Below are 17,804 nucleotides of genomic sequence, written 5' to 3' on the forward strand. Positions count from 1 at the left end.
CAGGGACCCAGCCGTGCTCAGGAGACGCCCACCTTCACAATCGCGCATGCATTTCGGAAGCATTCCCTCTGGCTTGTCATTCACCTGTCTGCCCGTCCATCTGTCAGACCATTTGTCTTTTAATGAAAACCAGCCATCCCTTCACCATCATTCTATCCCTTTTTGTCAGGAGCTAATGTTGCATGGCCCAGATGGCGTCTTGGAAAGGAACGTGTTTGGGCGCAGGTGCTTTTACTGTAAATACTAAGAATATTTAGTTCTAATAAATGTGGTTAGCACCTGTTCACGCAGTGAGCTGCATATCAACCAGTTTAAGAAGCGTCGGCTCAGATTGAACCCCATGGTAGCAGTGCCGTGCTCACAATCTGATATCACCCAAAATGCATTTGGAGGACTGTTAGCATCAGGAGCTTTGTGACTGAGGATTACATTTGAACTATTTATAAATAGTTTGGCCTGACTTCAACTTCTTCGCCTTCAGCCCTTTATCTTATCAGTGGCTCTCTCCTACTGCCGTATTGTGCATTTGCAGCCCTCTTGCATTATATGTCACAAAGTCTTTAATATCTACACAATGGCTGTGCTTGTAAATGTGGGAAATCGCTGATTTAATCTCGCATCAACGCAGCTACGTTTCCTGAAAAGTTAATTGCAACGCAGGCGTCTTGCTTGTTGTTCATCACTGGGGGGTTACGATATCTCGGAAACTGTTGTGTGCTTTTGCTGCGTGGATGCCGCAAAGACGGTGTCTCTCTCTGAGGTTTCAATCCCTAATCCCCAACAGTGATGTGGATGAAGGCACAAAACAAAAGGTACATGGGTGGATTTTCCCGTGCATGGGCTTAGCGCTCCTCTGAAAGCCCGACGTTCCCCACTGCCCGCGCCGAATCCCAAGTTACTAAGCAACAACAATGGCAGCGCAGCGAGGACCGAGATGTCCATTTTTTTCCAGTCTAATGGGATTATCTTAGCAGGAGGTGGTGGTGGTGGGAAGATTTCATCACACGTTTTAAATATATCTTCTTTAATGTGTGTGTAAAGTCATTCCAGCTGTGAAGACGTGGTTTCCAACAGCGCTGTAACCAGTCATATGTAACTGCATCCCTCAGGACTGGAGAGCCAGCCTCTGCAGCAGACTCCAGCCATGACCGTAGATTTCGATGCGGTGTTCGGGAATAAGGCCGCGCCCAGTAACAACGGCCCACAGCCTGCAGCCGGTAAAGCCCGCTCTGTCTGTCTGCCTGTTCAGACAGACACAGACTGAAAACTAAAACCTTCTCACCCTGCCGGGGCACAAGCCGCGGCATTTGACTAACCCTCTGCCCACTTCCTGTGGCAATGAGTGGACGTTCCAGCTTCCTAGCTCTGTCACAACGTCTGTTGTTTGCCTCCTTATAGACTCTCTGATGGCAGCAACCCTAACTCTACAACCCAGAGAAAGCGGATCAGGTAACTTCACAGTCAGGATCCTAAACAGAAGCTCAGAAAAAAATACAAGTTGTACTTAATGGGCTTTCATGCAACGCTCTCCAAAAGTTAACTGATCCCAGGTTTTCCTTGCTCACTGTCTTTTTCTTCCAGCATTCCTACACAAATCTGCTATTTAATGGACAGTAAACCTACAGAATTACAGTATATTGAACACCTTTAATGCAAATAAACTGCTCAGTCCTGAGCACAGAGCTGCTTGTTTTCCAGTTGTCCCTCAGCGAGAGCTGGCAAACGAGAATAGTTGCTCTTAATTGGGTTTATTTTTCAAATGGGCTATTTATCATTAAGCTGGTCCTGAGTGAAAAAGACAATGTGTAGGACTCCACTCTCCAGCGCCTGCTCCTCTGCTGCTGTGGTTTCCCTGCTCGTTACCGTAACAGCTTTCGACTGATGGCTCCTGAGTGTTGCAGGTCTGAGACTTTGGCTCCGCTCCTTCTTATTAGCGTACTATCTTTTAACCTCTCAGCAACTGACACAATCAATCTGTGCGCTGCTCAACCCTTCGGGGTCCCAAGACGCCCCTGCGGAGCATATCATTTCAGAGCGCGCCGCGTTATTGACGGCTCCAGAGAGGGCGCAGCAGATAAGAGCGCGCGCCCGCCGAGGTCATCCGCAGACGTGTTTCATCAGCGCCTCCAACCGAGGTGCAGGTTTAACCTCGGAAGAGGAGGTTTGGAGCGATCTTCGTACTAAACTAATTTAAGTTTCTACGGAGGCGCTTGTTGAAATCTCGCGATGGAATCTCGTTTTGAACGGTGAATATACTGCCGACGTCCTCCGCCCGCCTGCATCCAGACTTAGCTCTTGTCTTTATCGCCGTAACATCAACCATCAATCAATATTACTGGAAATGTGCCAGGATTCATCAGCCAGCTATTTCACATTCTGCTGTTAGGGTGACTTGAGCGAAACAGGATTATCATGCGGAGCTGCTGATCATATTTCTTTAATTATCTAGCAGACAGTGATATTTGGTGCCATTATCGTGTTACTCTTATAGGATTATCGGCCGCTTTGGCGCAACTGTAGAGTTAATTCTTTAAACGCTTGCTGATGTAAATGAATTTTCTGTTGTGCTCCAGTAAATAGTCCAGGTCCAGGAGCCGCTCGTTTCTGTAATCTTGTTCAGCTCAGTCAATCTCTCGACGCTATTGCCCATCGAAGGCTTGTGGGTCCGGTGAGCAGCCTGGTTGTGGCCTTTAACAAACTAACTTCTTGCTATTAATAGGGCCTGTGTCGGCGCTGCCTCACTAACTACTAATACGCCATCTGGACAACTGGCAGCATCTCACACACAGAGTATCCTGTGCTACTGTATGTCTGTGTTTTCCTGTGTGCGTGTGTGTGTGTGTGTGTGTGTGCACCTGCGCCTCGTCTGACTCCTTGTATTTGTCAGCGTTTGTAACGAAGTGTGTGTCCGTGTCTGCGTCTGCTCACAAGTCGTCTGTCATTTCGCTCCATCCCATCTGTCCGCTTCTGTTTGTCTGTTGTTCTGTTGTTGTTCACACGGTTCGCTCCCTCCCTCCCTCCATTTATTTTATCTCTCGCGCTCCGTCTCTGCCTCCTCGTCTCCTCATCACACTTCACAAGACAAGAATCACCCAGGCAACTCCTTTCCATCTGTTCTCCTCCCCCTTCCTTCTCCCCCCCCTCACAATTCAGTCATTTTTCTTTCCTCTGTCTCCATAATCTGATTGTGTTTGTCCATAACCGACACCTTCCTGTATTTATTCTATGCGTATGAAGGCATTGTTGGGCAGTTTGTGTATGTTTTACTAAGGCTCCTCCTTTGAGATTTAATGTGCGATCCGTTCCTGGCGTCTGCATGTGTTTTCTGCTGTACTGGCTCCTCCTGGTCCGTGTCTTCAGGCTCTGTTACACTAAAGCTTTCATCACCAGGAGAGGAAATCCTTATGTTAATCCTTAGGTTTTTAAATCAGGCTTCAGAATCTTGCTTATGCAAATTTTGTTGGGCAGTTGAGGATTTTTCTCCTTTTGATGTCTCTGCTGAAATCTGCATCATATGATCCTCATACTTTTCATACTGCACCTGCACCATGCAGAGTTTGTACTGTTTGTTGTTTTCCTTGTTTCTCCATTCAGTTATTATGGTCTGGTTTAGATTTTCCTTATCTATCATGTTTGTTGCATCATTTATTGTTGAGGGGCCCTTCAGCTTTTTGGTTTGTATGTAATATAACATTCACATGCTTGCAAAAGGCTTTAGCTAATCCACACATCTACAGTCTCGTGGGTAGGAATTCACCTTCCTAGTGTTTTGCAGTGGATCTCTTTATGGATTTCCTCCTTTTCTTCCCTTTGATCTTAAACTGTAGCGACGGCTGCAGAAACACCTGAGTTAACGCAGCGTTATCTTCCCAGTTTGTTACAACGCTCTGGTTGTTTGCTTCATCGCCTCCTCCTCTTCCTCCTCTGCCGTTTTTCTTTTTTCTCATGGCCGTAAGTCTGAGGGGCTCATTTAACTCGCTTTTCCCTCCTCCCCCCTCTCCTCCTCGCCTATTGCTCTCATGGTTCAGCCTAATTCATTGAGCTTCACTGGCACAGTGGTGAAACAGGAACGGACCCGCGTTGCCAAAGTGTTTTATCACGGTGACAACAATAATGGAAATGCCGACAACAGAAGAGGAATTAGAGTCAGGAGAATTAAGAAGATAGCGGCTGTACCAGTGTCTTCCCTTTCGCTTCCTCTCCTGCATGCTTCCCCTCCTTCCCTCCTTCGCTCCCATCTGCTCTGCTCGCAGGAAAAGCGTTTTCTGAATCTCTAGTGTCAGCACCACTGTCAGACCTACACGCCGCTTCCTAACTAAATATTATTCCTCCCTCTTTTTTTTCCCACCACCAGCTCCCTCTTATTTTTCCTTGGTCCTCCTCTGTTTCTTTGCAGTCGCAGTGCATTCGCAGCAGTTGTCTTGCTTGTTTACTTTCATTTCTTCCCAGCTTTGTATTGTCATCTTGCTCCCTTTTGTTGGTTTGTTTCTGCTTCCATTCTGCGCTGTATTGATTTATTTAACTATTAAACGCTACAGGCTACAAGCAGGAAACGATGACGTCAGGACGCAGGTTAAATGTCCACCCATACATTTTATAAATCTATCTAGAAATCTGTGCATTGTCACGTTTGCTCTTACTGAGTCTTTTCTGTTCATTCTATCGATGTTGAGCATTAATTCCACTCCAGTCCAGTGTGTTCCACACATACACACTGTCACACCTTCAGGTTTCTACCAGCACACCAAGACTCAGCCATTAGCTGAATGACTGCTGACATGGAAAGTTGTTAACACAGCCACTTACACACCCACTCACCCACCCAGCGCACACACACACACACACACACACACACACACACACACACACACACTGAACACAGGAAATTACATTTACACCTACAGTCCGGCGACAAACACGATCCCACTCTCACAAACAGTCCCACACCTGTTCAAAACTAATCAGTGTGTGGAGTCAGGGAATGTACAGCAATGGACAGATAAATCAATCATCTGGAACAACTGCTGCAAGCTACTGAGTCAGGTATTAGAGGCCTGCCGCTGAGAGAATGAGGCTGCTGGATGACAGTAAAAAATAGTGGGGCTGGAGTGTAGCTGGAACACACGTGCTCCAAACAGGAGTCTGTGGAAGAACGCATTAAAAATAGGTCAGGGAGAATTCAATTAGCAGCGAAGCTAGCAGTCAGATTCAGCTCCACGCGAAGGAGGTGCAGCTCAGCCGTACAGAGCAGCGCGGCTTCATTAATCCGGTGAATTCTAACAGGATGCGTTTGAAAAGTTGAGCGAAATGTGGCGTCTGAGCTCGTTAGTTTCAGAGTTGGACGTGGCTGCTTTCCACCTCTCCAGATGAGTTTCCAGTGAGCAGACGGACACAGTCTTTACGTTTGCATCCAGCAGCTCTAGAAAAAGCTGAAGGGAGCAGGGAACCTAGACACTGTAACTGCTGAAAATGTGTTTTCAAACGTGAACTTCGAGGCATTGCGGCTGCTGCTGTTTCCCGCAGCCTGGTTTTAAAGCACAGTAGTAGGATCTTGTACGATACGATACTGTTGTACTTGTAGTTCGTAAGTGAGAGGTAAAGTGTCTATTATTAATTTCCCCTTCAGGCTTTGATGCTCTAGGAGACCTGTTGAAGCCCACGGTTCCCACACACACTGCGCCGCCTCCCCACCCACAGCTGGCCATCCATCCTGGAGGAAAGCTGCTGGCCAACGACCTCGACTCCTCTCTGGCCAACCTCGTGGGCAGTGAGTGTTGAGATGCGTGTGCACACAGTCGACGGGGGCAGCCAACAATATTTACTGACTAATATAGAGCAAACATTTACTTGTGCATTTCTATGTTGTTTAGATGAGCATATAGACACACAGCTTTAGGTTTTACATCCATTTTCACTCATGGTAGAATAAAATGAATTCCACACAAGGATAATTATCACACACTATTGAAAATCAGTTCAGTGTTATATTACTGTCTTCTTTAGTCTTTAATTTGTTTCTATTCCTCTTCAGATCTTCAGTTCGGCGGGACCCCAGCCAAGAAGTAAGTGTCTTCAGTTATGCTTGTAGAACAGTAGCAGGATTTATGCACTGACAAAACAAATCGTGTGTCATACGCCGCGCCACCTCAACATGACACCTAGCGTAATTAGGTGCAGTGTTTGAGCATTCACCTCGTTTTCTGTGCCCACGATGTGCTCGTCTGTCTCCAGGCCAGAGATGCAGTGGAACCAGCCTGTGGAGAAGAAGCTGACGGGCGGCCAGAACTGGCAGAATAAGACCATGTCAACGACGCAGTGGGGCCCCGCGCCCATGGCCCCCCAGCCCATGCCCGTGCCACACGTGGTAAGGAGCCACGCGCTTCGGCCGCTCGTGGCTGTGAAGGTGCCTGCAAGTCCCCAGCTGCCAAAAAGACCCATGCAGTCATAAATCCATTGGTTTCATGGCGGAAGCAAAGGGGGAGCAGCTACGCTGGCTTTGTAAAAGCTTTACACAAAGCCCCCAAATTCATGTTATGGCACATTTGTTTAATCCACACGGAACAACAGAAAATGAAAGCAGTTTGCCACTTGATTCAGACTCTGTGATGAGCCGTCTCTTATCTGGGCTTAGCAGGATGACGCGTAAACAGCTACTGTCTGACTCAGTCCACCTACTACGCCCTACAGTTCATTTTCCCGTCCACAGTAGCTCAGCGGCACAAAGCGAACACGATTCCCCAAATGCCAGACTATTTATTTAACAGTTCACAAATCAATATGGCCCCACAGAAGCTACACTTCGCTTTCAGTGACTGGATGGGACTTGAAGGCACCTTCATGGACTGAACTGCCTGAATGCTTGTCCTGTCCATGCGCATGTACATGTTCTGCACTTGTATCCTATGAATAGATTGAACTGGTGGCGTGAGCGTATTGACTTGGTTCAGTGTGTGTGTGTGTGTGTGTGTGTGTGTGTGTGTGTGTGTGTGTGTGTGTGTGTGTGTGTGTGTGTGTGTGTGCGTGTGTGCGCCTGCATGTGTGTGTGTGCTGATCTTGGCAGTTCCTGATTGTTCTCGTGATCTCTGGACTGCAGTTTCTGGCTGACGAGGACAAACTGTCACTAACCCTCCGCTTCCTCCCTCTCTCTCTCTCTCTCTCCCCCCCTCTCCTCGCTCTCTGTTGTTGATCCCCTTCCCTTTGTTTCTTGGTTCTCCCTCCGTCCCTGCTGTCACTCCCTCTAATCTCTCCTTCCTGTCTCACTCGTCCTCTTGGCTCACGTCTTCCGCTGCTTTTGCATCGTCATCCAATCATCTTCCTTCCCCTTTTTTCGCTCCTGTTGCTTTATTGCATGTGTTTTGCATTGTCATCTACTCGTGCTGTTTTTCACTGCCCTGCGTTTGACATCTGTGAATCCTCATTGTGACCTGCTGTTGCCTTCTCTCTTTAATTGTTTCTGCCTCCACCTTTTTACCTGCTGTTGCTGCTCCAAACTTTTTCCTTATTCTTCTTTGGCTTCTTCCGTGAACCTTCATCTCGTTTTCTTTGTTTTGCTTCTCTCGCATCAATTTCTATTTCAAAACGTCACCCCCTCCATATTTCCCCCTTCATTCTCTCTCCCGTCTTTCAATTTATTTCACTCTTACCCTTTTTGCTTCCCTCTTTCATCATCTCCCCCTCATTTTTCTGCCTTTGTCACTTTTCTCTGAAATCCTTCTCTCTGCCATTTCATCTTTCTTCTCTGTCTTTCTCTGTCTGTTGTCTTTTTTTCCTTGTTGCGTCCTGATGCAGAATGGAATGTTCTATACTAGTTATGTAAGTACTTATTCCTGTTTAGTTCGTCTTAATGAGCTGCTCAGTAACCTGTGCTACCAGCCTCCTCCTCACTTCCTCCTTATCTTCTGTCACCTCTTGCCTTTTCTTGCATTCCACCCAAACTCTTGTCTAAAAGGAATCAGGTTTTGTTCTGTTCGATCTCCACAAATAGCCCTGTCACCTGTGTGCTGCAGAACTAATGTTCTGTGCTAGTTATGAGCAAACTGACTGATAGCGGGAAGTTAGAACAACATGCCATCTTCCCCTCGTAGCCTGCAGCTCCTCCTGGGCTGTTCTACCGAAGCTGAGACAGACTGTGAAAGAAAGAATCTGTGCATTTCTGTCTCATTCACCTAAATCAGCAATTAACCGAACTGTGTCAGACTTGGTGGACACACACTTACGGGAGTCCCGCTGTCGCTCTAGTGCACCACTGACACTGAAAAAAACCATATAACTGCACTATGGTGTCTGCCATTCTTATTTTTAGTCCATACCTGTTCATGTATGTCTGATTTAGGTTCACGCTTGGATGATGATCTGAGTGTTTGTGTAGAAAAGCTCTATTAATAAACATAGACCCCCCCCCCCCCAAAACCTCCTGCCTTCATCATTATTGATACCTACAGGTACCTGGTAGTGCAGTGCAGCACTCCTGGTCTTCTGTATTCCAAACATTCATCTCCGTTTCCTGAATTGCCCTTTTGCGCGGCTGCAGACGAAGTCTGTAGACTGTAACGGCCTCGAGTCCCCACAGGAACAGTGTCACAGGCAATTTGCATTAATAGATAATTGTGTGGGTGTACACATGTTTTAGTCTATTGTGACGGAAGGAAAGTCAAGCGTCCAGTTTTGTAGGTAAATATTGTTTGCCCACATACAACTAAAACGTGAGGTGTCCTGCATTAGGTGAGGCTCCCTACTATGCATAATGTGCAGTTACTAGCAGCAGGGATATAAATGTGCCCTGAAAGCTGTGCGCTCATTTGCATGAAAATAGACTGGAACAGGCCAAACACTCTGAGACCACTGGATGTCTGCTCGTATTAAAAAAGCAGCACACAAATCAGAAGTAACACCGGTGGTCTGTCTTCATCCTGCGTGAAGGAGTCAGGGACAGGTAGATGCATGAACAGCTCCTCCTACTATGCTTACAGCTGCTTCATCACAGTAGGATAACAACACTCCAGAGCTGCATTAAATGGTGAACAGATGAATTGGTGATTGCAGCGGCGCAGCGATGAATAGGCGCTAATCATTGCACTTAGTCAGACACAATGAAGAGACTAAATCGCTGCTAATGAAAACGGACCTGGTGACATACAGTACAGTACGTGGTGATGATTGCAGCAACTCTCACAGATACAAGCTGCCAGGTTCATCTAACCAGAATATTCACAATCTATAGTAGCCTGATGTATTAATAAAGACGCATAGTGCAGGAAGCCATTTTAGCAAACACTTAACGCAGCTTAGCCACAAGTCAACACAAACAGTGATCACATTGTTTGATAAACCCTCAGACAAGATGAGAAAGGTGATTCGTCTTTGATTCTCACTAACGAGAGCACGATAAACAGAAATTGCCTACAGGGAATCATTTAGAGGGAAATAAATAAATTAACAGAAAATTCTGTTGTCTCAGCAATACTCCAAAAAATGTATTTCCTTTCCTATATGGTTCCAGACAAAAGTCTCTGCTTTGTTTGGTCAGCAGTTGACTGAGTCCTTTCCTGGATTTTAGCAAGACAAGCAAACTAAAAGTGCTTTGACCAGGAACAACTAAAGCCTGGAGGAAAAATAAAGGCAAAATGTCCTTGAACAGAAATTATAACTGACTCCTAAAACAATACATGTAACCTCCATGATCAGTTGAATTATCGTTGACGTGTGTAATATGACGGGCAGCAGAGCAGCCGATAACTAGGCTGAAATGTTTTAACCCAACACTCACTCATTTGAGATTAAAGTCTGACACACAACAGTGTAAAGTACATGAAAAGTCACACATACGTCACTTATTTAGCCTCAGCTTCACCCTGCAGCTTATTTAATGTCAGAAGTGTGTCGCTACAGAAGAAACCTAGAAGCAAAGGAAGGAGGGATGTGAAAAATGTGGCTGCGCGCGGCTCCAACTGCGGGTGGAATATGCGAATGATCTCAGGAGTGAACGCAGAGGGAGTCAGGCTGCAGACAGGACGCATGACAGAGGCAGCAGGAGGGAGGCCGCGCAGAGCCACACGCTGACGGCTGAACGCTAAAGCCTGATGCATCGTGGGCCGGCGGCTGAGCCGGAAGGCAGCGGGACAAAAGGCACCAGCAGCGAAGGTGTAATGATGCATAAACGGGGTCCAACCTGCTTTGTTGTGTCTCCCGGGCGAGTTGGAGCATTGAGAAGATGTCGATTTCAAAATGTGACACCCACCATCACAGAGGCGGCACAGTTCAGCCGCAGTGAAACCAGCCGCGTTTGGACCATCATTTAACAGCTATTTTGTTTAGCTTGAGTCGCTCTGTTGCGTCTCCGCGAGCGGCTTCGCTCTGAAAGCGCTGCAGCCCAAGATCAGATCAATCGGTGGTTTGATCGGCCTTCGCAGCGCGCTCCCCGGCGCTCGGATTTTAAATCAGCTGCCATCAGTTTACCGGCTCACCTGTTCTGACTGCGCATCAGCCACCGGAGGAATGCGAGCGGCGAAAAGCAGTGGGACGTTTCACCAGCAGCCACGTAGAAACCAGACGAGCCGGCGGACGCACGTTGCGTTGAGTCCACGCGCCGACAGCAACAAGCGCCGAGCTGAAGGGGCGACGCAGTAGTGCAAATGATGCAGTTTGTGTAATGCATTGATTAGCGCTGCTGCACGGGCAGCAATTACAGGATAATCCCAGTGTTTTTGCCTGTGAAAAACCCAAACCTGGGGCGATTAAGGCGATCCATCATTTCCAACAAGATGGCAGCGGTAATGTATGATTTAGGCGCACGGCTAATTACTCTGTACGCACTCTGCGTTTAGTCGTTCAGTCACACACTTCCCCGTGTACGAAACGACGCTGCAACGTTCAGCAGGAACGCTCGGCTCCCGCAGAGTTTTTCCCACCGCTGCGATGATCGAGTCGCGTCCACGCAGTTGCCTCATTTATCATGACGGATGGTTTAAGACGCCTTCAGCGGGGTTTTAACGCTCCCACCCTGTTGTCATGTGTGGCAGAGCTGGCGGTGTGAAATAAAGTGATTTGTGTTGTTGATTGTGATTTGTGAAATAAAGAGGGCAAGGATAAAGACTGTCCTACTGAACGGCCTCCTTTAAAGTGGTGGCCGTGATTGTTCCCAGCTGGACTTGGCTAAACACCTCGGTTGTGGCCTAATGTGCTCTGACTGTGTTCACCTACAGTAGGATGTGTGTTCAGAGTCTCATAGAGATGACAAATGCCTTTGAGGGGATCTCTCTAAATGTTATTTAATCCATAAAGTCCAACCACAGGCCGGGCTGATGTGCCTCCTGTCGTCGGGTATTGACTCCTGCTATGTGCCTCTGTCCGTTCCAGGCTCCAGCCCCCATGGCTTTCCCCATGACCACACCGCAAGTGCCTGTGTATGGAATGGTGAGTCCACGCGCCACAATCCCACCGTTCGCCCAGATGCCACGCAGGCGCCCGTGTTAACAAACGCACACGCTGTTTCCATTATCGATGCGCGTGGAAGGTCATTTACATAAAATATGCATTTCATCTGTTAAATGTCAGGGAATTCAATCACAGTTTCCCAAGGCTCAGGGTGAATTTAACAGAAATGTTGCTTACAGTACTGTAGGAGCCGAGAGGAGCAAGCTGGAACCTGCTCGTTCTGACCTTACAATTAATTTCTTCAGCAATATTTGGATATTTTAGCTGTAGAAGCATCTCATGTCCCTTCTCAACATTTTGTTTTGAATCGTTTTTACTGCCTCTGCTGATGTTGATCTCCCTCATCTCCCTCTCTCTCCAGGTCCCTCCACAGATGGGTCAAATGGGCGGGGTACCAGTGATGGCTCCTCAGCCCATGATGTACAACCAGCCTGTTCTCAGACCCACCAACCCCTTCGCACCCATGCCTGGAGCTCAGGTGATGCTCAGGAAACGCGCCTAGTATTTGAAGACTTGCTTTATGGACAAATGTCAAATCGCAGGTCACTGTTTTCAGCTGGAAAACCTGTCTGCATGAGGTCAACCAGAGTCTTGATTGCACTTTGTCGCAATAGAAGGTTTTGGTTCTAGATTTAAAAAAGTGTCAGTGGTTCATGTGTTGTTGAACTCTTTCAGCCTTGTGTTGTGCTACGTTAGGCCCAGTACACAGCCCTGAGGTACACCAGAGTCCACCAGGTCGCCCCAGACACAGTATTTCTATCTCGTTTGAGTAATTGTGTTGTGAGCAGGCAGCCTTACTCAGCCGCTGGAAATTAGGGGGTTGCTATGAATCTCTTTCTCTATCATCTCGTTGCCTTTGTAGGGATCCAATCACAGCGGCAATTTGTTTTTCAATGCATTGTTAAAAGGCGCCAACAAATAAATGCCGTTCTTCATTTTCTTTGTGCCTGCAGATGCAGTTCATGTAGTTCAAGCAGTCCAATGGGAAGCAGAGTGCCAAAAGTGACAAACAGCAGCAGAAAACACACGAGAGGAATGATCAGATGGACGGAGGGAGGGTTTGACCACGATGAGGCGACCGAGAGACGGACGGACGGACGGACGAGTTAGCGAAACACCAAAAAGCAGGCCTGCGAGAGGAAGAGAGGACCACATAACACAGGACGGAGGGATGCGATGGGGAAGAAGTCACGCTCGCTGCTTTCTGTCTGAAACAACTCCCTGCGTGCGTGCGCGTGTGTGTGTGTGTAGCTTCTTTCTGTTATAGTGTCTGATTTAAATCCAAGCGATGCAGTGATGTCTGAGTGGATGCGGATGCGGGAGAACGGCGGCGGAGAGGAGGGGATTGAGGACCTCCCACCTCCGCCTTTCAGTCACCGCTGCTTTGGGAGCCTCTGCTGCAGAATTAGCTTTATTTCATACTGGTGCTACTGTGTCCTCTCTGGGTGCGGCGGCGGCGTGGGAGCACCGGGAGAGGACGCATGTCTGCGGTGTGGTTGTGTGAGCACGGGGGTTGTTTCAGACGTCTTCCCTCCGTCCCCTCTCTTACTGTCTCCACTGTCCGAGCAGGGAGACCCTCAGCGTCTCTCCTCGAGTGTGTTTGCTGTAATTTTCCGCTCTGTTGGGGTATCTTTGTACTTTTCAGTGTTTTCTTCTGCAGCCTCTCCTGAACGTTTTGGGGCTATAACAGCGATTTGTTAAACCTTTTCTTTCTAGTATTTGAGTGTTCGTTCTGAGTTTTAAGCTGATGTCTTTGTTCCCCCCACTGCATTGTTTTCTTCTACAGATACACACAGAGGAGACAGGGGTTAGTGGCGACTACACGCCTGCACGGTGCGCGTCGCGTCGGCCTCATTCAGGTCCACTGCAACAATTGGTGTGTTCAGATTTCCAGCGAACGCGACTTCGTGTTTGATAGATTTTGGCTGCAAGTACAGATGAAGAAGGCTGCAGTAGAACGGACGTGCGGCTCTAGCTCCTGGACGAGCTGTGTGTATCTGTCGTCTCGTCTTCATGGGTCCATCGCGTCAGAGGAGCTTCGGCAGGTTTGCGTTATGCAGCACAGAGCGAGCGAGTGTTTTCACTTTCCATTGCACTGAATCAATGCGAGCGGCTCGGAGCGCGTCAGGCCCGAATGCGTCTCCACGGAGACCCGGGGGGTCGACTCGGACGCTCGCTGCATCTCACGTCCTGATTTTCCGCCGAGGGCCGCGTCCGAGGGTCGGATCGTCTCGAATCACAAGCCAAACGCGAGCCAGCGAGTCTTTTTGTAAAACTAAACGTCGCAAAATGCACATGCAAAACCTTTGCACTGAAGTGACGGAGTTGAGCTTCAATAGCTTGTCTGTTAGTGGAGGAGCGCTGGAAGGGCTGCTGCGTCTGATCCAGCCGGCGCGGCAGGTAACGGACGTTCTTGTCCTGTCCCTCTAACAAGGAACTTGAATTTTTTTTTTTTTTTTTTTTTTTTACTCCAGGTCCTGCGTCTGCATCCATCAGTGACAGTCAGTGGTGTTGCACTCATCGCCCACTCTGCTGTGAAGCAGAACCTGGCTCCAGTCTCTGCGCTGTCTAGTTGCTCTATCTCTAGGACGCTTCGTAGCCCGCTTCGTCCGTTCGGTGTGTAGCTGTTAAACCGATAGTAGTGGTGTTAGCTAGTTTCTGTCTCCCATCACTCTCACCGTTTGATGAATATTGCTCTTGTTGCGGTCTTGTGTTAGCTTAGCCTCTCTCCATAGTATCCTCCTTGAAACCTGTAGATGAGCTCTTGCAGTAGGTTTCCCAGCGTGTCCCCACCTCTGCCAGCGTCTGGTATGAATAGCTCTATTATCTGTCTTGGTGTCTGTCCTTTAGCTGTAGATCAACCCTTCTGGAGGCTCAGCCACCTTAGGCTTTTCTCTAGCTTTGAGTGCACTCTTTCCTCTCACTGTCTGTTAGTTTAGCGCCTCATCCTTTTTGCCCCCCCTCCCCCCGTCATAACATCTTTACCTCACATTATAATGTCATTGGCCTCAATGGGCTGTTGAACCGAAACAGTAAACGGGATTCCAGGTGTTGCATGACGAACGCGGGAGTCGCGTGTTTGGAGCCGCGCTTCGTCCAAACGCTAGTGAGCTGCTGCGGCGTCTGCTGCCGTTTTGTAAGAATGTGGCGGGTTTTGAGGGAACACGGTGCCGGGGCCGTCCTGCCAGTTGGGACTCGTGCTTCTCTGGGGGTGCACGATGTGTTCGTACCGATGAGCGGAAGCCGAGCAGAGACTCCGCTTGTTCGTAAATCCATGCTTGGTGTTTAAGCGTGTGCTGCTGTCAGCCTGGAGAAGCATAATCCCAGCTTTAGCAGGGAGGCGTTGGACTTTGGGTTGAGTTCTCAGCAGGGGTCCAAGTTGGCCAGTCATAAAAGTCTTGTCTGTATAAGTAGAAACCCCTCTGGCCCCAAAGTGACTGAACCAAGGTTTCTTTATTTTCTGTGAACGCTGACTTACTGTCTCTAATGTGACGTGGTAAACTGGCACTGTGGAAATTGAATCTGCTGAGGTGGCTCCGATCCAGATGATCGTCACACTGGATCTAACGCAAGCGAGTCACGACGCCGGGTCGACCCGCAGATCCCATCTCTCCTGTTCACAGTTCGTCCTTTTATTCTGTCTGTCAGCTTCTCGTCGACCAGGAGACTGACGTGGTCTCACTAGTGTCGTAACGCCAGCTTTATCCTGATGCAGGCTCTTTGCTGGGAGCGGCCCAGTACAACCGCTGGGAGCGGCCCAGTACAACCACTGTTCTCTGGTGACGGCCACTGCCCTGGTCCCTTTGGGCTCAGACCAGGACTGTGTGTGGCTGCGTCAGAAGCTGCTACCACCTCCGTATTGTTGTAGCATGGACCCAGGTGTTGGAGGACACATGCCCTTGATGTCATATAAAGCTGTCCTGTTCTCCCCAAGGCCTCGTGGTCCAGAGAGCAGGACCTTCCTCTGTCCCAGCTCAGCGAGTGCATGGTTGTAGCGATGTCGATGTTGTTGTCCCTTTTCTAAAAAGCATGACGTGACAGTGATGGTGATAACGATGACGATGATGATGATGAATCCTCTTTTTAAAACGTATCGTCTGTCCGGCCACTCGGTCGATGGATCAGAAGCAGTCGTTGATTAAAGAGCCACTGTAGCAAAACGATGCGCCAAACTTTTTTTTTTTTTTTTTCTTTTGTGTCACTTCTCCCAAAGATGTCACTGGTCCTCAACAGCAGCTCTGTCCTTGAAGCGATGCACTGCTGTGGCGCCATCTGTGGGTCGCTGTTCAGGATTCATTGCCAAAAAAATAAATAAATAAATGTACGGAAGGAAACCAAGACGGGCTGTTAAAGCGGATCGATTTCCTCATTTTGTCAGCGAGTCGGTGTGTTGAATCAGAGATCTCTTGTGCACGTTCTGTTTTTTCTACATCTGTGTTTTTGGTAAGAACCCTCGGATTGCTGCCTCACTCTTCTGTACATAGAGAAACGCACACACACACAGAGCTTAAACACATACACTCATAATCTGCAGCTGCTTTTTGTTCATTTACTCGTTAATTTCCTGATCATGGATGATATTAGCCTTCATACAGCAGTATATAGGTATGATTGCTACTCGATGGGGGGAGGCGTCACAGACAGGGCTGCTCACCCTCCCACCAGGGTCAGCCGTGAATTCTCAATGATGCCAAATGGTTTTGAGCAGACTACACCTTCCGATCTGTCTCTCGCTTTCTTCTCTGTCTTCTCCCCCATCTCTTTGTACATTTTTTTTTCTATTTATTTAAAGCAGAAATATATGGATTGTATCACGCATGGAAAGGCAAGCAAGCGTTACAGTTGAGGAGAATCATGGGCTTTTATTTTGCAGCAGAATATTTGTTTATTCTAGGGATTTCTTTTCTGTCTCTCACTTCTTTTGGAAGAAATAAAGTCATTTTCCATTCCTAAGCTCTTGTCTGCATTATTTATTTTAGGTTTCTTGACAAATGCTGGAGGATTTTAATTTTTAATTTGCAACTCAGACGGCCTCAAACCTACAAATCTTCCAACGTCTACTTTTAAGTCAGAGAAAATAAAACTCAAGGCCTTTTCAGTCTAACTTTGCATCCTCTGCTTTTTAATCGTGGAGCCTGAGGGCTTGAGATTTTCTCTTAGATCTCAACACGTGTTTACGCAACTGATGAAATATGCTTTTCACGTTTTGAGTTTTATGGCGATTGGCAGGTTGTGATACTCGTACTTCTCAACTTGTAATGTGAGTCTTTATCTGTTGTGTAAAGGGACCGACTCCAGAACTTCTCTGTGGTACCAAACTGACTGAAAGGCGAGACTGGCCTTCACATTCCTGCCACTCGATTAAGGAAACAAAATAATGGTTTGAACAAAAATAAACAACTGCTGAAGATTATCTTTACATTTTCCACATTGCCATTCAACAAAATAATTAGGAGGAAGCTTAATAACCAAAAATATAGCGTTTTAAATTCCGCGCGTGATGACTTGCCACTGGTTTAAGCTGAATTGATGCTTCACAAGGTTCAACAAAGTGTTAAAATTTGAAAACTTTCCCACAGTGTAAAAAGTTGACTAAACATTTATTTAATCACATTCAAGCTGAGCATTATTTACTTATTCACACTCAAACCTCATTAGCCCCTTTTAAAAACATCCCAGCGCTCCAGTAACTGTGGGAACCGTGACCTAATAAAACCTCAAACTACCTGTTATCGGCCGTGTACTTTGTGTGTTTATCCCCAAACGTTCCAGCGAAACAGCGCGAGCGGTGTGAAAGCAGCTTTCTGCCTCCTGGCTTCTTCCTGAGCTCTGAATAATGAACGCTGTTTGTGTTCATTCGCTCCACAGTCACATCGGGAGGCTCGGCGGTGCCACAGGTGATGAATTTGGTTGTTTTTGTGTTTCTGACCAAGTGCTTCTTAGTAAGAAATGGATCACTCAAAATGTAGTGAGCGTGACAAACTGCAGCGTTTAGTCCTTTGTGAATAATTTATGGCGCTTCCACCTGCTCTTTGTGCTCAGGATGAAAGAGATTATGAACAAAACCACTGATAACACGTGTAGTTGGGCTGCAGGAAACCACATCAGCTGCTCGGGTCAGAGCCCAGCAGGGAACGTAGGTCTTACAGTAATATTACTTAAAGTAACAAAGTCACATTAGGCTCAAAATCATCAAGAACAAAGGAGGTCATTTCCTCCTTTCTCATGTTTCAGACGTGTGAGCAGCAGTTTATTACTTAGATTTTTTATGCAGGACCCGTCGCTGCTGTGATGGCTGCCCTGTCTGACAGGTGACACTCACCAGGGGGGAATCCGCGCCCCCACCTCCTGATAAGTTCTGACAGCTGTAA

The 17,804-nt window shown here is 47.6% G+C and overlaps 1 protein-coding gene across 9 annotated transcripts in view; it reads left to right on the forward strand.

Annotated features, from left to right (window-relative positions):
- Nucleotides 1-16,386, forward strand: part of si:ch211-200p22.4 (phosphatidylinositol-binding clathrin assembly protein) — a 56,610-nt gene extending 40,224 nt beyond the window's left edge. For 5 of the 9 annotated variants that reach the window (XM_029137673.3, XM_029137692.3, XM_029137710.3 and 2 more), the window contains 9 exons: nt 1,110-1,217; nt 1,399-1,449; nt 5,627-5,767; nt 6,032-6,062; nt 6,232-6,364; nt 7,789-7,812; nt 11,356-11,412; nt 11,795-11,911; nt 12,387-16,386. In XM_029137673.3, the coding sequence (XP_028993506.1) occupies nt 1,110-1,217; nt 1,399-1,449; nt 5,627-5,767; nt 6,032-6,062; nt 6,232-6,364; nt 7,789-7,812; nt 11,356-11,412; nt 11,795-11,911; nt 12,387-12,401 (677 nt within the window). In that variant the 3' untranslated portion in view covers nt 12,402-16,386. The remainder of the gene's footprint in view (nt 1-1,109; nt 1,218-1,398; nt 1,450-5,626; nt 5,768-6,031; nt 6,063-6,231; nt 6,365-7,788; nt 7,813-11,355; nt 11,413-11,794; nt 11,912-12,386) is intronic. The other 4 variants (XM_029137700.3, XM_029137721.3, XM_029137684.3 and 1 more) reach the window with 3 other exon arrangements.
- The last annotated feature ends 1,418 nt before the right edge of the window (nt 16,387-17,804 follow it).

Source organism: Betta splendens, chromosome 2, assembly GCF_900634795.4.
Source record: "Betta splendens chromosome 2, fBetSpl5.4, whole genome shotgun sequence".
In the NCBI taxonomy this organism is placed as follows: Eukaryota; Metazoa; Chordata; class Actinopteri; order Anabantiformes; family Osphronemidae; genus Betta; species Betta splendens.